The sequence below is a fragment of the Mycteria americana genome, chromosome 12 (genome assembly GCF_035582795.1).
Source record: "Mycteria americana isolate JAX WOST 10 ecotype Jacksonville Zoo and Gardens chromosome 12, USCA_MyAme_1.0, whole genome shotgun sequence".
In the NCBI taxonomy this organism is placed as follows: domain Eukaryota; kingdom Metazoa; phylum Chordata; class Aves; order Ciconiiformes; family Ciconiidae; genus Mycteria; species Mycteria americana.
This window is the reverse complement of record NC_134376.1, coordinates 5,264,802-5,285,840: the sequence shown is the minus strand read 5'-3', so window position 1 is coordinate 5,285,840 and position 21,039 is coordinate 5,264,802. Positions and strand designations below refer to the sequence as shown.

The following is a 21,039-nucleotide window of genomic DNA, read 5'->3' as shown; positions in this document are numbered from 1 at the left end:
TAGTGCTTGCTTTCACTGAAGATAGGTATGGATGCACTGAGTCTGCACAACTGCTACCACAACCACAAAGCTGGGCCGAAGTCACAAAGCAGAACAAGGCCAAACTAGCTCGGCGTTGTAGGCTAATGGGCATCCCCTACCGAGTTCAGGTTCCAGGTGCTAGCTACAGCCCGCTCTTCCCATCCCGGCTTCCAGTTTTGTTTGAGCTGCTTAGTATAGTTTTAATCCATACCTAAATGCGTTTTATGCGTGTGTATAAGTGAAGTGATTCATCCTTCATTCTGCGTAAGTAGTTTTAGGAGATTGTACGTGTATGAGAGAAAGCAAGCGACAGTGTTTTGTTGTCAAGTGGACCCTGCGACGTGTTCTTACTGTTTCAGTTGCTCTGACGTTTGCTAGTGCTGCACTAGCGCAGCCCGTTACCATCCGGAGAGCAGAACCATATTGTTAAGTGTTATTTTCGGGGCAAATCTGAATAAAATGAGTTGATTACATCTAAGCAATGTTGTTGTGTTCTGCTGAATCACACATTGCCAATTAATTTCAAACTGATAACCCAAGGACGTTTTGGAAAGTGGCAGCATGTTTCTAAACCGGGGGGTGAATTTATTTCTTTTTAAAACAAAACGGAATTGATGTCACTTGTATCTCAACAATAGATAAATTCACGTCTTAGGCAATGGTACATTTCCTAATGTACCGTTTTCTCATTTTATCTTTCATTTATTCCCCCTAATTTTCCTTATTAACGGTAATTCTGTTGTGACATCCTGGTGTCATATTGTGATGATAGAAATTTCAAATAAGAAGCAGCACAAAATGCAAAGTTTTGGATGAGCTGGGAGACAAGAGCACCCTGTGGAAACAAGCTTCTGGTTTTCACTATCAAAGCGATGAGTCCCTGTCACACGCAGGAGAGGCTGTTTGCTATCCGTACAGCTGAAAACAGTGGGCCAGCCCTTTTCTGAGAGGGGAAGAAGTCAAAGCAAGATCGAAAAGACATCGTACTCTTAAACCCCCCTCTTATCTGGGAGCAGCAGATAGGAAATCATAAGTACGTTAATGCAAACAGCATTTGTACCGGCCAAGTAAGGTACGGCTAACAATTTATTTTTAACAATGCTGACACTAGCCATCCTGCAGAAATACTAACAAAGAGCCTTAAGTAATAACTTCCCCTTAGATGTCTTTTTACAGTACTTGCAGCGTTCTCTGAGCATGCATTTATGTAGTGTGTATAAATAGGCAGATACAAAAACCTATTCCGTCTTCCGGAGGAGAGAGACGCTGGTTTATTCTCACTTCAGAAAATTAAATGCTTATCCATCTGTGGAATTATTTTTGAATGAATAAGTTTGTAGACTTTCTTTAGCTGGGTTATTGTTTGCTCTTTTGGAACATTCTTTGCTTTCACAGTTGTTTTGTTCTTGCTACAGAGGAAATAACAGCAATGTGTATTTTTCTCCCTGCTGAGGTCTGAGGCAACCTTACATTATAAAATAACCAAAGATTGATAATCACAAAGGCTGCAAAGGGAAAGCTGCACTTTATTTAGAAGAACATCTGTGCTATAAAGAGGAAGAAAAATCCTTTCTTTTGATAGAAAAATATTTCTTCGGATTCTGAGCTCTGTTGTGTGAGTGGGTTTGCCCCCCTTTTTTATTTTACAGTACTGTAAATATATAAATGAAATTTTATTTGCTTCTGAATGTCTGTGGCCTGAACAGCTCTACTTTTATTAAGGATTGTATCCCTTTATAGAAGAAAGTGGAAAAAGTAGCATGATATGGTCGGGGGATGGAGAACTTTAGACCATATGGAGTGGACCTGAGGCCCCTGATAACCTATTTCTCAAAATATTATTTTGACAAGTCATTCCATATGTTTGGTTGAGTTAGCTGTTGGAAGAAGGCTGTGGGGTATCTTCTTGTTTTTCAGATCTGCTCTCTTTATGTAAAGACTTGGAAATAGCAGACCTTTGGGAGCAAGGTAGCAATCTGGATCCCAAAACATGTTTCTCATCTATATATATAAAAATATAAATAGAATGCAGCAAGAGTTGACCTTGAGCTTAAAATGCTGCTCAGTGAGTGCATCTTGGTTTGAATAGTAGTTCAGCAACGAAGAACAAAACTGCTTGTTTAGTTCAATCTTATAAGTATCTGTAGAAGTGCTCTCCTTTAAGCCTTCATAAATTGTTCCGTGCCCATAGCATCTAGGATCTGAGGAGAGGTTTTTAAATGTGGCTGGTTGGTTTTTTTCTTTTTTCTTTTAAAGTTCAAATGATGTTTACATGTAGCGAATTTTAATCCTTGTTCTTAGAGGGGATTTTCTGGAGAAAGCTTTGATCAACACCTTGCTTATCCTGTCACTGCAGAAATGTACTTGCAGGGCTTCAAGTGGGTGTCTCTGGGGTACGCTTGTTAGAAAGCGATGGCCGACTTGGTGGCCTGTACGCATTTACTGGTGCCAAGTGTCTGGGACACAAAAGCCCTTCCTTTCCTTGTGAAGGACAGATCAGCTGTGGAACACTTTCAGATTTGTCTTTTGCTTATTGTCAGCGAGGGCAAGTTTAAATTCTTTTCTCTAATCTTTCAGGAAGATCACAGGTTTTTAAACAAGCAGCCAGGTACAGTAGGTACCAAGACCTAAGGAAATCTCTAAAATCCAATAATATTTATTATTTTCATGTATTTACCAGGTATCTAAAGGCATTCTCCTGAATCTAAGTTGATGCTAGAAAACTCCAACTTTCTTTGAACTTGGAGCCTAACTGAAATTTAGTATTAATTTTAGCTTTGACAGATGACCAGTATATACCTGCAAGTGTCTGCTTCCAGTGTACTGCACCACAACATCAGGTTCATTTAAAAATATGCTACAAAGAAATAGATCTTAGAAACTCACATATGATCAATTGTACATATTTGTTTTATGCTCTACAGAGCATATTTGATCTTAAATCTTCCCTGTGAAAATAGTGTTTCAATTATTGTTGTCATAAAATAAATTCTTGAAGGCATGCCTTAAATAATTTCCCCCAAAGTCACTGCAGATACTTTTCTTTATTTAAGTCCAGTGAAGGATAGATGAGAATGTCTTTTTTTTATGTTTTCTTCTTTTTTTCTCTCTTTTTTTTTTTTATTACCACCCTTTGATTTCTAAGTAGAAGAGTGTTTAAACTTGTTACAAGTAGGACAAGCAGCAACTAGATTGTCAATTGCGTGATTTTCTTTGTGCCAAAGTAAGGAGTTAAGAAATGCATTTATTAAAAAAAAAAAAAAGCCACATATGAAGATACGTTTGAAAATAGAAGGGAGCATTTTATTGTCTCCCATTTCTTTCTTTCCTGCTGCTTGACAGTAAACCAGAATCTGCTGGGGAGAATTGCAGCATCTGAAATAGCAGCGGTTCTCTGATTCCTGCAACACAGCCGTGTCCCCAGCTCAGCTTTCCTTCTTCATTTCTTCTCTCAGCTCCTGTCTCACTGAATTTTGCATTTCTGGCCATTATGATTAACTGACAGTTCTAGTTTACTTAACATCCAATTACTGATATGTGGTTTATTAACTTAATTTACCTTTATTAGGAAGGCAAGCGGTAAACATCCAGATATGTGAAGCGCCAAGGCTGTAAGATGTTAAAAGTTCCTTTTTGTCCTCAGGAGAAAGCGGCTCTCGCTGTCTGCTGCAGAAGTCCATGCAACCGCTGCCAGGTCCCTCAAACCTGTTTCCTCCTCCTAAAGGCATGCCTGTTTATATTTAAAAGGACGCTTCTCTTACGATGCACTAAAGTGCATTGTAAAAATATACGGCCTCTTAAAAATCATTTCCACTGATGAGTTATTTTCAAATCTTTTTAAACATGAGCATGTTTTGGATTTTGCTGCTAAAATCCCAGAGGGTCTGGCCGCTGGCCGCGGAGGCACCGCTCGCCCCGCCGGCTGCCTGCAGCAGGCTGCTGTACCTGGTGCCTCTCGCATCACTTTGAAGATGACTCTGAGGCTAATAGATTCCACTGCTAGACCATGGATATTTTTTTTCCCCCTTTTTAACTGCTGTTGAATAAGATTACACACTTTATCCACTTACATAGCCGATATTAAAGCTATCTGGTGAATTGAAAAGCCACCTGAGTGTTCTTTAGCTAGAATAGCTTGAGGCTATATATTTTTTCATGTTAAAAGCTCTAATGATGTGCTGGATGATAAGTTTCTAGGCAGAAAGAAACCCCTCACTGTGCACGGGGGAAGGTCAGGTCAGTGACAGACACTGAACTTCCAAATTGCTCTTTTTGCATGAGGAGTTGTGAGAAGGGAATTTCAGAGTGCAGGAGAAGAAATTTGGTCTGCTTTTGAATTTGGCTGCTGAATCATCACAGGGAGCTGTGTAACTAAGCAGTGGCTTAATTTCCTTAAAACTACATGGGACAACACTAGAAATTTATTTCTGAAGTAGTCCTAAAATACAGAGTGGGTTTGTAGACCTCAGGGAGTAGAAAAGAGGAGGAACGAGTCTGTTTTGTGGAGGGCTCATTCCCCAATAGCAGTTGCTGGGTCACCTGCACTTAGTGGCCTGTAGAAAAAGGGCAAAACCAGGAAAAAAAGCCAGATGTCCCATCCCTATCCCAGTCTGCGGAGCAGAACTGGTGGGCGAGAAGGTGGAGGGACTGTGTCCCTACCAGCCACCCCGGCCGCGGTGCCTCTCCTCGGGCACTGCAGTATTTCTGTTGTTTACAGAAAGACATTTTCTGTTTGTAAATCAACTGGTATTTAGGCCCCTGTCTCTTACTATGCCCAGGAATAGACCCTGAAAACTCTCTACAAGGTTTTAGAAGCTTCTCAACCTGTATTTTAGGCTCTGTTTTATCTAATAAAATATCTGAAGCTCCTCTTTGCTGTAGTATCTACACACAAAAGGGTAGAAGTCATCCTGTGGCTAGAGTTGAGTTCTCCATTAATCTTTCCCTAGGGCTAAAGCTAACAGCTCTTGCAGTCTGCGTGAAAGTCCTTACAAAGGGGAAAAAAAGCTGTTACAAATGTGGCTGTTATTTTGTTCAAACATTTGTTTAAGCATTTGTAGTGTGATGCTAGCTTTTTTTTTTTTTTTACCCTTGCTTGCTCCTATTCTTTACTTTGTATATATTTCAGTGAATCCTTTCAAACTTGTCAGACAATGAAAGTTTGGTAGTTTAGCTAAGTAAAATTAGGCCTGTAAAGGAGTATGATTGTTTTCTATAAACGCTTCAGGACGTAAACATCACAGAGGGAGACAAGAGCTATCTAAGCTAAAGGACAGCTTCAGGAGAAGAACAAATGGGGTACGTTGGCCATAAATACATTTAAGCTGGAAATTAAGAGTGTTTTTAACAGGCTGAACAACAAAGCTCAAGAAACTTTCCAACCAGAAAAGTGGCATTAAAAAAACTCAGTATTTTTACCGCAGGCCCCAGTACGTTCAGAAACGGGATTGCGTGACGGGATGTCAGAGACAGGGAACGAGGCTGACCCAGGAGGTGCTTTCTAGTTCTCTGCTCCACACACAGTTAGCAGGAAGCTCCATACACATAAAATATCTTCTTGCCAACATTTTGCATAGTTAATATATTTTTTCCATTTTCTCCTTTAAGACTCTGTTTCTGTAATATTACACATCTCCTTAAATTAGGAATGTGAGTATTTTCACTCACTTCAAACCGAGCAGCAAGTACCTGAAGTTAAGTGCATTTTGAACTGCTTGCAGAATTACAGGCTTGACTGGGTAAATCACACATTTTGTAGGTTAATTTCTTTGGGTAACTTTATTTTTCAGTTAAATGCATCAGAAGTACTGTTGTAACCTATAGGGCATATCACGCAGGTGCGGAAGGGGGGGATAGAAAAGGAAGGGGTGCAGGTTTTCAGGCGCTGCTTTACGACGTGGGTGACCCAGCCAAGATTAATTTGTGCAAGGCTTCCTCAACAGTTGTTGATGAAATCTTTTGTAGTTGCTCCTCTTTGTCGTATCCCCCCTCATACACTGGCTATTTAATTTTGTGATCTACTTGTATTTTATTTGTGTCTTATTCTTTTATTCACCCTTTTTTTTGTTTGTTTGTTCACTTTACTTGCAGTGGAAATGAACCATGTGTTTGATCTGATCTGGGCAAAGCTTAGGCACATTGACAAGAGCCTATTGAGTCAATACATATAACTGACCTAGACCACTCACTTGTTTTGCTTGTATTGTGTTTTGTAAACCTTTTTCATATCTGGCGTCTTATTCGTATGTCATGATGTCTGATGGCTGGATCAAGATGAGGACCATATATATAAGAATCCATATGCTGTGACTGATTCAAACAACTAGGCCATTTTCACTATAAATTTGATCCACAAAGCTAAGATTTTATGTTGTTGCTTATTTACTTCTTTTGAGTCTACAGTCTAGTTTCTCAAAGGTTCAAGATCAGAAATTATGTTAATATGTACGTATTTGAGGCATCTTAAGATATCCTCGGGTACTGAAAAGTCAGAATTCTTCATATACTAACCCTGTACCATTAGATTGCTAATTATTTTACAAATACATACTTCTGACTCAAAAAAACCCCCTCCATCTGGAGTTTTAATGTTATTCATCAAACTAAACAAATGTGACCAGGAATCCTCAGAGGAGAGTCTCTGTTATTTTTCTTTATGTCTAGAAATCTGAGCAGAGACCTGTGCAGTGCACAGCAGTGCACAGCAGCATCACGTATTTCCCTTTTCTTGAAAATGAATACAGTGCTTCCTAGAATAAAAGTGAAAAAATGCAATGGTAACTTTTATTACCTTAACGCTCTTTCATTGTATAACCTGTTAATAATCACTCCAATAAATAGGGGACAAATAGACACGCCATGTTTTAGGATAGAGTTTTATGATTGAGAAATATGCTTTTTTCATTATTTGCATAACGCTTCTCTCTCGTGCCCGCAGGTGTTGTCAGCGTTTGCTAGTCTGTTGATCAGGCTCCAATTCCTGTTGTGCATCTTGTACTGCAAAAGGGAAGGGAAATTAATCTATTATTGATTAGGATCCAATTCCCATTGTGTATCCTGTACTGGAAAGGGAAAGGGACATTAATCCGCTATGGGATGATAATCCAAACCATCTGCAGGTTCTACCTGGAAAAAGTGAAATGTAGTTTGTAAGGTCTGGGGTTTTTTTTCCCTTGAGCAATCTTGAGATGCCGTGTGATTGTCGTTTCTCCTCTTTTCTCATATTCCATGCTACATAGGCAGACACTGCATATTCTTGATGCCATAATGTTGAACTATTTGTATGTAATGATTTTGCTATTTGTATTGGACTCTTATCTCCTATTCTGCTTTTTTCTTATATAGGTATCCATAATTTGGTAACAGGAAGCTTTGCGCGTATCCTGCATAGTAGTTGTGAAGTCAGTTCTGCATACCGTGCAAGTCTGAAAGTCTGTAGGAAGTTTATGGTGAAGGTTTTCTAATCTTTTTCTCCCAGGTTAACTTATAAATGTTTTCGAAGTTCTGTTAAAGTATTCAATTTCTCCATTAGCTTGAGGGTAGTCTAGTGGTGATCTTTTCTGCAAAGTGTTTTTCTCCCTTAGACAAATTCATAATATGAAGAAGGAAATCCATTTTTGGGTACTGATTCCTGTGGGATTCCTTCTTCACTGGAAACAGGACGCTGAGAAGTAATTGCAGTAGTAACTAAGACTAAGGGTAGGAATGACTAGCAGTCAACATCACATTCCAGGCTCTACCCCATACTAAGTAAATGAGGGTGATCTGGGTGATTATTTAGGCAATCCTCCCTCCTCCTGCTCATGGTCACCTTGTTTGTATTAAGTGTCTTGAAAGGGATGGGACCTATAAGCAATTTAATTGCTTAGCCTCAAAAATAAGACTTGCCATTTTTCTCAAGTCCGAACTCGAGCTATTACTTCTTTTCAAGAGATAAATACTTTCTCTCACCTTTTCTTAGGGCTGGTTTGCACTGTATCTCTCTGAGGTGGATTTGAGCATCCATTGAAGTAATACTCTTAATATTCTGCACCTCAGACACAGATATAGATAAACTTTGCATGCCATAGTGTAAAGTCTGGGAAAGAACCTAATGTTTATACATTTCTGAAGGGGAAAACACCTTTTGTATCTTCAGTCGTATGGCCCGAGTGAGATTTCATCCCTATTGGGAAAATTAAGCACCCAAGTGGCTTTGATAAAGTCTGTGATCTTTATAAACTGTAAATTATAATATTTAAAATTCCCTGTACCTTACATGGCAATATATGTAGAGATAAAAACACTGTCTTTTCAGAGATGATAGGTCAGTCTACATAATTACTGTATTTAAATAACAGGTTAAAAATTCCACAACTCATCAGTATTAAAAAAAAATCAGTGTTACAGACTACTTGGGATGGGTTTTCTTCTTGGTCAGGTGGGAGGAGAGAAGGGGGAAGTTCAGTGTGATCCAAGATCGGCGTTGTGCAGTCATGCACAGTCACTGGGGGTAAAAACAAATAGACCGTGCAAGAGGGGTTCACTCTTTTTCTCTCTTCCCTCAATATGCCTCTGCTTTGTGCAGAATTACCAGACTCTTGAATGCCGCAGTCTGGAGAGGAGTTTATGTTTAGAGGAACAGAAAAACCCCAGATCGTCTCCTTGCCATTTTGTCTGTCTCTCCTTTTTTTTTTTTTCCCCCTCTATTTTTTTGGCTCTCTTTTTTTTTTTCTCTTTTAAAAAAAGTCTAATATGGAAGAATAATACTTGTGCCAATTTACCTTAATATTTTGGGTGATAAATGGCAGCAGTTCACCAAGTGCTTCACGAGCAGCTGGGGATGGGAACCACAGAAATAGCTGCAAGATAAGCTCCCTCCACTCGTGACTCAGAGCCCTTGGTGTTATGATAGTCAAGCCTCAAAGACTGGCTGGGGCTGGTCCTGCAGGCACGTCGGTTACTGGGCTGTAGTAGATACCGGTAATAATTAAGACGGCGTCTAAGGAGAAAAGGTTTAGAAGCAAAGGGTAGATTGGAAATACTGTGAGTGCTATGGCTAAAACAGATACAATGTGAAATAAAGCAGAGCACGCTCTGTTTTGGAGAAAACTCTCTGTTTGGATTAGGACTCTCGCCTGTGGCAGTCCTTCTGTCCAGTCGTCTGTTAAGGACTAGAATGAGATTAAGAGCACATCCCGCGAGTGTTCTTCAGTGCTGTTCGGCCTTGTCTCTGCAGCTTCCTACAAGTTCCCTGCAGACTTATTATGTCTAATAGTGAGGCATCCCTTGGCTACAGTTCTGGGGTCAGTGTTTTTCCCTAATGTTGCTTTGCTTTCTTAGCTGAGAGGAGGGGTTCAGAAAGCAGACAGAAAGGCAAGAAGATCTTTCCTTTCAGAAAAGATAGAATATGGGTGAGAATGGTGGTCCCCTATTAGCAAATTCATCTCACTATAACTGTGTTCTTGTATGCATTTGTATTGCTCTCCCATTTCAGTGTCTTTAGTAAATATTTCCTTCAGAGAAACTGAAGTTCAATCATTAAAATAAAAGATACATGGGAAATTGAGCAGTTCTTAAATAATGTGAAACATCTATAGGGGACCATGGGATGGTAGGGAGAGGAACTGGCCAGTGACGAGTGCAGAGCAGCTGCCTGAAGGAGGGGAGGCGGAGGAGGAAGAGGTGGCGAAAAGCCAGAAGGAAACAGCAGAGTCCGAAAAATCTCGGACAAGAAGAAGTCTGATGCTGTAAAAAAGGAACGGTGAAGAGGAGAAAAAAATTCAATTGTTTTCTACAAAGGATTTTCAAAGAAAATGTCTGTTTACTAACAATGACATTCCGCATTGTATTTTAGTGTAGCACCAGTCAAGTAAAATCATGTCAGTGTAGTGCATTAGGAGGTAGGAGAGGGATGGAGTGGCTTTATTGACGGGTAGGATAAGAAACTTGGAAAGTCTGGGTAGTTTTTCATTATCTGATTGTTTGAAATAGCTCTCTACCTTCAACAGGCCTGACTGAAGTCTGATTTGCTGTGTCACATCATCAAAACAAAATCACAGTGTTACTCCTTATCTAGATTAGGAGCCTGGCTACTCCGATATTCCAACCCGTGGAGTTCTTACAAAAGGATGAAATTCTGAAAGGATGGGGTGGACGCACAGATCCCATGTTACAGCCCTATTGAGATTTTTACTCTAAAGCAAAACCAAATTCCTCCTTTGATATTTCGATTAGCCACAAAACAAAGCTGCAGACTAGCCCCTGCAAAAGGAACCACGGGAATGTCCCTGTTGAGTTTTATTTGGCAGGACTGGGGCCAGAGTGAATTATGGCAAGTGGTTTCTTTGTGCTGCAAAGGGAAACTTAAACTGTCTTTGAATATGCAATAGGAATATGCGTGCTGTCTACGTACTGCTTAGTTAATACTTTGAAACGTTGTTGTTTTCTATAAATGCTTGCTACACCTGCAGCTGACCTTTGTAGGTATATTACTTAGAATCCAAGCGCTAACCATTTTGATGAGGCCTTTGTATCACATCAATATTAGTTCACTTGCTCAAAGTCTTTATCAACAGCCTGCTTTTAATAGATTTGCTTCAGGGATGGTACAAAATAATAATAAGCACGTACTTTGTTTAGATTCTTGTTGTGGTCAGGAAGAAAGTCAAAGAAATCTTACGTTTTCCTGGTTGCAGGCGGAGTAAGGTGCACGTTTATTTCCCCTGCTTATCTGCTCCCTGCACAAAGAGCCGCTCGCACGTGGTGAACTCCTACAGGTTACGACAAAGCTGGCTTCTCTTCTTTGGCTGGTTTTAGTGGGGCTGAGCCATTCTTCAGGGGAGCTAACAAGTCAAACAAGTGGTTTTCCTCTTTTCCAGATGGAGATAAGATTACTGCCAAATTAGTAACTGTTTGTTGATGTTTTAGCATTTACTGTTGTAAACCCTCGTCTTGCACAGAAGCAGTGGTGAGCAGTAATGCTGAGGTTATTTCTTCTCATCAGGAACAAGCTACTAATCTGATTGCTGCTTGTTTTCTATTTTTTCAATGACTATCTAGAAAATTCCTGCCACGAACACCTATAAGACCACCATGGAAATCTTCTTAGAAAACAGATTTGCTACCTGATAGCATCATATTTCCCGGAATGTTGTTGAGCAGAAGTAAAATCTACTAAAAGCTTGTTTTTGAGTTCCCGTGCGAGTTGCGTATAGATCCTGCGTCAGGTCCACAGAGCATACTTATGGGAAGAAATAAATATGTGCTTACCACTTCCTTAAGTACTATTCTTGGATGCTTGAATTTATGCAGATGTGTGGGTGGCATTCTTAAAATTGTAAAATTATACTACATGCCTTCATCTCCCATAATACACAATTTGCTATCAATTACAAAAACATCAAAAGGTAAAAATTTTGTCATTCGGTACCTCAGAAATTTGCTAACCTTGTGAACTTTCTGAGCCCCATTACCAAAACCTCTGTCTATCCAAGAAGTGAAAGCGAATGTCAAATGGCTTCTGGCATGCCGGATGCAAGATAAGCAAAGAGTCTTCTATCCATTTTCTATTCTTTAGGGAATTATCTTAAACGTCAGGGTTCATACCTTGCATTTGCCAGTTTCCCATTCTGCTTAATGGGCGTGGGTTAGCCGCCTTTGCAGAAAACATTTGATTAACTGGTTTGCTTTTCCATCAGTTCAGTTTTATTTTCATTACTTTTCCCTATAATTCGTTTATTGGATTCTGTATCTTTAGAAAATTTTATTACTCTTTTATTCAAGCTAAAAAATAGCTAATTTTTCTTTCCCAAATGAGTTGCTTGAAGCAAAGTACCTATGAATACATGGGTATTTTAATTCACTTACTAAACGTATACAGAGAAAATTTACAAGCAGCCTTTTTACCATTTTTTTTAAGTGTGTGCTGACTGTTGCATAAGCTAAATTATTTACAGTATGATGCCTTACAAAAGAGTAGCAGATTTGGGTTATCTACTTTGCTGGTAAGAAAAAGGGATTGAAGTTGCTGTGATATGCTGCTTTGTTAATTTTATATTTGTTCCCCAGTGTGTAAAATCTTTTTAAAGAACTAACATGAGTATTGGCAGACTCTTTTGAAATGGTATGGAAGTGGTAAGATTAAACAAAACATGAAAAGGTCTTAAAAATATAAGTCAGCAAGTGTTTGATAAAAATAAAAGTGCTCAACAATAGAAAACCTTTAGGATGCTTAATTTATTTGCTCTCTATTTGAGAATGGCCCCTGCACTCCATCTGGGAGTAGTTCTTGCGAGTTGTGTGTCTTGAATGATACCAGGCTGGGTATGTTGAAACAGTGTGTTTGTACAGTATAATGAAAGCCGTCGAGAATGGTCAGGCTGAAGATCTCCCCTTAATGAGGAGATTAAAATCCATGGTGAGGCTGAAGAGTGAAATTTGCAGCTGTGTTGCTTGACGAGATCCTTTGCCTGGAAGGTGTCAGTCCTCGCCCTTGCAGAGGTACAGAGTCTTCACGAGGTTCCTTTCTGCCCACGCAGGTGCCGTAGACCCGTCTGACACCGTGGCTCCCGTCATCGTAATCCCTCCACGGAATACAAGCGTTGTGGCAGGGAGCAGCGAAATCACGCTGGAGTGTGTGGCCAATGCAAGGTATCGGAAAAGCAGCGGGGTTGTAAGGAGCTCATTTTAATGCACTCTCCTTTACTGAGAAGGACACAGGAAGTTATTTTCAGGTTTTTATTATTTTAATGATTGAAGCAGAATGCAGCATGTAGCTTGCTCTTCAAAGTAACCTTATGAATAAACTTGTTTGTCCAACATTACTGAATTAAACATTGATTTTTCTGGCCACATAAGGACACAGGCAGAGTTACCTTCCCGCCTGTTACTGACACGGTAAGGAAAGTGGTATGGTGGTGTTCAGCTAGCAGACGTTATCTTAAGGGAAAAGTTATGTTAAGGGTTAATAATATTTCAGCTGTATTGCCTATTGACATGAAAGGTGATATGGTTGAACAGTCTGTGCTTCCTAGTAAATAAATTAGTGAGGATCTCCTATGAAGTAATTTATTACAGACGCTCTCATTTTACAGTGCTCAGCTGTTCATAATGCACCCTACTATAGAGTTCACAGCATTCCTCCTATGTTTCCATCTAGTTGGCCTTGAATAGCACTGAGTTCCAGTGGAAGTGAATAGTTGAGGTCCTCGGATGATAAGACGACCAACCAATTCACTTTCCCCTCTGAGGGCAGAGATGTTCTTGATATGGTTAATATTGTTTTGGGAATCGAGTTATAATGAAAGCACTTCCCATGCAGCTGATTCCCATAGCAGTATTTACGCCTTTTGCTTGGAGAAATCAAACTATTAGCACTTAAGTTCTATTGCTGTATCAATTAGCTGTGCTTGCATAATGCCACTTGAGTAGTCTGTAGTCTTGATGTGTCGAAGTTATAGATGCATTTACCTCTTAATAGCGAATGGCAGGGATAGAGGAAAACTTCCAGAAGTTTTCTAATCTGTGTATAACTGCAGACAAGACTATTCCGTAATAGATATGTTTTATTGTTGTATTCGTGTGTGGTTTTTTTAAACCTCGGCAGACCTCTTGAGAGACTAAGCGTGACCTGGAAGAGAAATGGAATAAAAATAACCAGTGGCGTTAGCAGTTTTGGGAGACGACTCACTATCACCAACCCAACCTCTGCTGACGTGGGGCTGTACTTCTGTGAAGCACAATTGAGAGACAGCACAGAGGAACCAGCGAGAGCGAAAGCCTTCCTTTCTATAATGGGTAATTCTCACAGCAATGTGTTTTTTAGTAAAACAGGCTCTGGACTGAGTTATAATAGGAAATAAAATTGATATTTTAATATTTCATTGACCTTACATTTGAACCTTTCTTCAGAGAACAGAACAAAGGAGGTGAAAGAGGGTTATCTCCCAAATTAATTCAGCTGTTCTTCCCCATGAATATAAATTCATCAAATAGATTTTTTTAAACACGGATGTGATTCTGAATCCCCTGTGAAACCATACATTAATCAGAAGTTGGGGAAATACAGTAGTATAATCCTTATTGGGCAGCTTCCCCATCTTGGCTTTTAGATGCATTAAATCCTGATTAACTCCCGGCTTGCTTACATCTAGTTTTAATATGTCAAGTGCCTGTATTTCCGAAAGAAGCCTTTTAGGAGCACTTCCGTGCGTTGTCTGTTGCAAATGCCAGTCAGGGGGCTGAGGACGTTCCTGAGCACACGGGCAGGCAGATGTCATTACTGAGGTAACAAAAGGGAGAAGGAAATACCATTAAAATTGGTGCTACGTGCTAGACCTTTGACTCCAAGGGAAACTTTGGACTTAATATGTTTAAAGGGACATTGGTGCCCTTTCACTGCCTGTTTCCACTATCACCTCTGGGTTGGAGTTCTGCTGTAGCAAGGAGGTTGTCATTCGGAAATGGTAGTTACCGTGCATGTCATATCCGGATATAATAAAGCAAATTAGCACACTGCGCACAGTGTAGAGTTTTTTAGGACATTTAGAATGAAAGAGACGCTTTAGAACAGAGACATTTAGAAGTTTTAAGCCAGAGCTGATTGCGTAAAGTCTAGCTTTTATGTAATAGCCCCAGTAATAACTGTGCAAGAGTCCTGGAGCGGTTATTGCTCTGGCAATGATACAAGTCTGAGCGTTGATCAGAATTCATGCACATGCATTTCTTTAGTGCATTGCAGAGGGAATTCAACACGCAATTCTCTACACTCTTTTAGCCTTCTGAAAATACAGTTGTAAAGACTGCTGTATGGTCTGTATTCTACTAAAGCAATTTATAGTAGTTCATGCTAAATGAGAAAACAGCTCTTCTCTCTACAAAGCTCTGCTCCAGGTTCATTTGTAGCGCTGTGTCTCTATTATATTTATTATCTACTGGATGAAGTTTGGTTCCAGTCTTTTTCTTTGTACTCTGTTTCTTAGAATTATTACCTCGCAGCTTCCCTCCCCTTTAAGGAGCAGAGACGGATTTCACTTATTTATGGTTTTTGTTTAAACTCTTCCTTATTCATGAGATTTTATTGTAACTAGTTTAACTTTGCTGCTATGCTGTCAGATCCAGCCTAATGCAATACTTAAAGCAGCCTCTCGGTTAATGTAAAAGATTCTTAAATACAGTTACAATAAAACTGAGAAACAATCATCGGGGAATCATATTAAACTAGCAGTGCTGCCTTTCTTTAGCAGCTTATCTGCTCTCTTGCTTTTAAATGTTTTATTTATTTCTTACCCAGTTTTAGGGGGCTGTCAGGGAATGAAGTTATGAAAAGGCCTGTAGATAAGAACAAGGAGATGAAAGAAAGCAGAAACAAATTGGTTACCAATTACTTTTATTTCCTTGTGATGGAACAAGACACTTCAGTTGCAGGTGTTTACTCAATGTGTCAGCAAAGCCTGATAGATTTCTTTATTTATGAGTTTCTTGAGCTGCTGGATGGATCTCTAATTCTAAACAGGAAGCCGAATCAAAGGATTAGTAGTTAATGCATAACTTATATTCAGCCTTACGGTTCTTGGATGGATCTGGCCGTAGTTTAATTAGTCAAGGGACGGGTTGCAGAGGAAAGCGCAGACAAGGTTGAAACCTAAGGATTTTTGCAGTGTATCCCTCGTATTCTGTTGGGGTAGTACCTACAGAGCATCAAGTATGCTTGTCCATTTGCATGTATAAAATACCTGTAGTGTGTACATGTTAATAGTGACCTGACAATAACCTGTACTTCTTGGGAGACTAACACAGTCTGGACTTAATAAGGGGTCTTGACTAGCAGAAAAAGGAAATTGTGTTAATAGAAGAGGTTTGTTTTCAAAATGATTGGGATAAATCAAACACAGACCCTCAATAGTATGGTAATGAGAGCTTTTGTGGATTAATAGAAAAAAATATTTTGCTATTAACAGGTAGAATAGGGGTAGCGATAAAAAGATGCATCAACTATATCGCAAATACTGAGTTAATCGAAGCTTTTTTAGAAATATACCAGTCCTTTCCTCTCCCAGCTAAGGGAAGTCACATAACTTGAGTGTGGGCTCAGATGGTGACAAGAGCTTTATTAGAAGGCGGTGGAACTTAGTATGAAGGCATGTACTCACTTCAAATTATTATTTGTGACCTACAGTATTATCTCTGAATTTTTTTCTGAATATTTCTGAGAGTACATCTCAGTTTGTAAATTAAAATCACAATAATATTTGAAAAATCTGAATCTCTAATGTAATAAAGCAGCACTGCATAAGCAAGAAGAAAATCCTCTAGTCTTGTGCCGCACTGCAATTTTCTTCTGAATGTGGCAAGGAGCTTTCTGACATCTTCATATTGTTCCAGCAAAGATAAACTGAGGTGGTTCCAAACCCTGGTTTTATTAGCTGCAGTTGTTATAAATTTTTAAAGGGTAGCATGTTCCTCAGTTGGCAGAGTAACAGTTTGGGAAAGATTTGTTGCAGATTAGATAAGAGCACATTTGTTTTATCACTAACGGTTTGAAGATTAAGTAATTTAAGGAGTCTTCTCATGAGCAAACCAATTTGAAAACTGAGCTAATCTTAAATTCTTTTGCTCCAGTTCTGCAAGTTCCGTTAGCGACAAATTGCAATAGTCATTTTTTAAGTGATTGTTCTATGGGAAATTATGAATTTTAGGAGCTTAAGAAAATGAGGAATGAAACCCTTCCACTACGTGAAATCCATACTGCTCTCTAAATCAGATGCAGTCAGAAAGTAAAATCTGAACAAACTGAGGAGGAAAATGATTAGAAAGAATGGCGTGGTATGATGAGGTGTTGAAGCACTGTTGGCCTGGTCAAAGGAATAGGATGGAATAAAGCAGAATCACAACAGAGGGCTTCCCTTCTTTTTGGAGCAGTTTTGTGCCCAAAACAACTACATTAATAGGCATATTATTCTCATCTTGGTGTTTCCTAGAGAGAATTTTTACATCCCAGCTGGATAGATTTCTTTCTGAAAATAAGATGATAGGGGAGTGTGGTAGGTCTGTCTCTCTCTTGAAGGCTACCCTGGTTCTCATCAGGTATGGATGCAGCTTCATGGGATCATGGGATTCAGGAACAGATCAGAAAAATTCTAACGGTAATATGGAGGGCCCCCCTGGCTAGGCTCTGAGATGAACTATAAGGCTATTCCTCCTTCACTGTACTTCTCCAGGAGCAAGTGTGGAGATGCAGAAGGGCCTTCTTTTTGCATTGCCATTGTTCATGAATTTGCATTGAATGTATATAGAACTGCCAGAACAGAAGTTACTTTCCTCTGCAGCTAGCCAACTCGATACCTTGTGCTCAGATCTCTGGAAACAATAGCTCTCATGGCTCTAGCTTAGACACTTTTCAAGACATCATTTGTAGTGTTTCAAGCAGAGGAAAGAATTTTTCCATGATGATTGTGTTCATGTATTTTGCTAAAGAAAAGACCATGATGACTGTGTTCATGTACTATGCATAAGAAAAGAATAAGAGTTTTCAGGAAAACTATAATATAAAATGTCTTTGGACTTGCCTGAACTTCAGTTTGGGCTCAAAGCAGAGAAATGTTGACAATTTTTGATTTGGTGAGCCTCAGAGATTCTTGAGATGGATGCAGACGTGCCGCCTTGGCCCCAGATGCACACAGGACCTATATCACCGTGAAGCAATGGGACTTCTGGGGAGTCTGGTTGTGTCTCTGACATTCGGGAGAAGTTCTTTCAGTTCTGCAGACAGGAGGTGTGTTCCCTGTGCTGCTGCAAGGTTTTAGAACACACAGACTGCAGCTTGCAGGAGGGGTAGTAGCAAGAAACTAAGAGTACCTTTTAATCTCTTTCCGTTTTAACCTGATATTCACGCAAAGAAAAACCCTGCTTCAAGGAACCTGTTAGACCTGCGTATGCAAAGTGGCTTCTCTCAGCATGGACAGTCTGATCTACTGTCTGGAGTTAAGGACTTTGTACCTACAAGGGGCTCTCAAGTTTCCAGTTCTCCTTTCTTTACAGGATATTCACCAAATAAATTAGTTTATGGTAATGCTAGAGAAAGGCTTCCTTATTTAAGGCTCAATTTTCCTCTTAAATATGCAGGCCTGAATTTCTGAGTGATGCAGGAATTTCAGCTTTGGAGGAGCCCCTGGGGCTTTCTCTGTTCTTTCTGACTTTCATGTATGTATCTAGGATTAGGTCACACATCTCCAGTGCAGCTTAAAGGGTATGTAACGGATGCTGGCTGCTATCTTTTGAATGTTAAAATCAGTGACCATGTAACTCTGTGTGGGGGAAGTTAGAACAGTATCAAATTTTTCAGGCTCCCCAGGGCTTTGCAGAGAGGCTATCTTTTCAATGATGGCTGTAGTGCAAAAAACCCCTGAAACCCTCAACAACTATTAAAAGCATGCATTTATATTCAAATATTCTTTTTCCCCTTTGCTTGTTCTTGACCTTTTAGTTAAGATCAGTCAAACACCAATACAATATCTGAACAATACAGTATCTGTTTCTTTCAGTGTAATACAAGATGTGACCGCTCTCATTGCATAGCATGCTGCACTGCCGGCAGGGCGAACTCAGTGTAATGGGTCCTTTCCTATCCTAACTATTGTGATTCTATAATTTCAAAAAAAATTAAATGTTTGACCCGATACCAACAGACTACTGCCATTCCTAGAAATTGCTGTCTCTGGGGACTTCTGTCTGGCATGTTACATAGTTTGGAAGACATTATCATTTCACCACACATATTAAATTTCAACACATGATTATTGCCTACAACAATAAATGTTCGAATTCATACTGTGTCATTCAAACCAAGCCTTATAAATATGCAGTAGAGTCATATATACAGACAGCCAGAATGCCCCTTCAGAATGCTGTCTGACCCTTATAAATATTACTGCATTGTTATGACCTCTTTCTGACAGTTATTCACCAGGTGGAGTACAGCACCCAAATTGAGATACCCTGAATTTTTCACTTGCAATTTATGCTGGGTCTACAGGCCCTCAGGCACACACCTGATGTGCAGATGGTACATCTGACTCGCCTGAGAAGTGAGGAGCCTAGACTTCAGTTGTCCAGCACCTGTACCTAGAGCTGTTTCTTCCACAGCCTGAGTTCTGTTGAAGCCGTAGACCCTCACTGCAAAGGACCTTTTGAGCATCCATGTTGCTAGTGTAAGACACACGCATATGGAAAAGCAGCACAGCTTGCATGGAAATCACTGTTTCATTTCCCTCAAAGCCCTGAGAGTATACCTACACCAATACTGCTGTGATTCTCTCATACCTTAAATCACCAAGACTAATTTTCCGTGTATATTAGACTTGGGATGCCACAGCACTGTTGTCCATGTGATATTCTAGATCTTCCAGAATTCCCTTATGAATTAACCTTGTCTTCCCACCCAGGCTTGTCTCTATCTCCAGGCAGCAGGAGCAGGTAGTTAACAATCAGTAAATTGTAGAGTTGCTTCTGGAAGGTTTTCTATATCTGTGCTTATCATGCAAGAACAAGATCTGACTCCTCTATGGGCAGTTGTTGCCTCAGCCTCTCGACCCCTCTATGTCAACTGTAGCATTTGGCAGGGCTTCCAGCTGCTGGAATGGCTGGGAGAACTGAGTTCAGCAGGCTTTAGTGTAAGGGAAAAGGTGGGTTTGGGCTTGATGAAGACTGAAAATCCTATCTGTTGGCACACCTACACCCTGAAAGTCCTCTGGGAGTTGTCTATGGCCTTCAGATTGCATCTTTCTGCTGCTCCTGCTCTTTTTCTGTCTTGTCTGCTTCCGTTTCTCCCTGCTTCTTTCAAAAAAAGCTGATGTGAATCTTCCTTTTATAACATCACATCCCGTTTGCTAAGTGACAGTTGTCACTGACTTCAAGTTCCTTGTCAGGTAATTCATTGCTTGATACCTGCTCACTAAGCATCTCTTAATGTAATAAATTTCTTCGAGGGTGGCATAACAGCCTGTGTGGGATTTAAAGGAAGGAGCACAGACTGTAGGATAGGATTTTGGGAGAGGCACTGGGAAAGCAGACTGTATAAATATGCCAAGTATAACTGCAGAAACTGTGTGCAACAGCAGCACATAAGCAGTGGCCATGGAACCACTAGCATCTTTGAGGTCACATTAAGTGCTTTGCAGCTGGACTGCAGGCCCATGTTGAAGATAAATCTGCAAATTTATCACTGGCGTGTGAATATGTTGCTGATCTAGGAGAAAATTTGAGAGCTGGTAGCTGAAGGTTGCCAAGTTTAGAAATTGGCCTGTTAAGGTCAGAGTGCCTTATAAAGGGGAGGGTGGAGGGTGTGCAGTCAGGAACGCCCTAAAAGGAGGAAAATACACTGGAACCTCACGGACTGAAGAGTCGTCCATAGAAGAAGCCCAAAGTTAGATGCGAATGTCTGGATGTCAGGATATGTGTCTGGACGCTCTCTTGCTCCTGCGTTGCTTTGGCCACCTTTCCCCTTTGTGTCCCCTCACAATCAAATTAAATTGCCATAGAACGAAAGATTTAAATTTTAGTTTGAGAGATGGACAGATGGATGCTTACCTGTGTGTCCACAGACAGATACATAAGTAAGTAAGGACACTAGGTTGAAAGCTTGGAAATTAAAAAGATAAAATTCTGGAAAGTGGAGGGCAAGGAAAACATCAGACAAGGCTTGGAGGATGGCGTGAGAAGCAAGAGTGTACTCAGAGTTAAACAAGGACTTAGACGAATTGCAGAGGACTCAGCAACTTAGTTGATCAAACATGTCAAACACAGTGTGCCATCAGTGAATTTCAATTAAATGTTCAGCTTTTCAATTTGTTGTTTAGATTAACGCATGAGATCATATGCAATAAATCACAACTTACTATGCATGTTTATTAATAGCTTTATATTTAGGCAGTGAGGATCAATAATGTTAACACATGTATATTATTAGAATGTAATCAATCAGGTAGCTTGTTTTATTGGTTTTGCTGGGTAAATGAGTATTCCAGGCTATTTTGCAACCTC

General features: G+C 39.9%; 1 protein-coding gene across 1 annotated transcript in view; it reads left to right on the top strand.

The window, feature by feature from the left end:
• SDK1 (sidekick cell adhesion molecule 1) overlaps positions 1-21,039 on the top strand; it is a 430,085-nt gene that overhangs the window by 258,019 nt on the left and 151,027 nt on the right. Inside the window, exons 7-8 of the mRNA XM_075515084.1 lie at positions 12,540-12,651; positions 13,607-13,797. Of these exons, the coding sequence (XP_075371199.1) occupies positions 12,540-12,651; positions 13,607-13,797 (303 nt within the window). The remainder of the gene's footprint in view (positions 1-12,539; positions 12,652-13,606; positions 13,798-21,039) is intronic.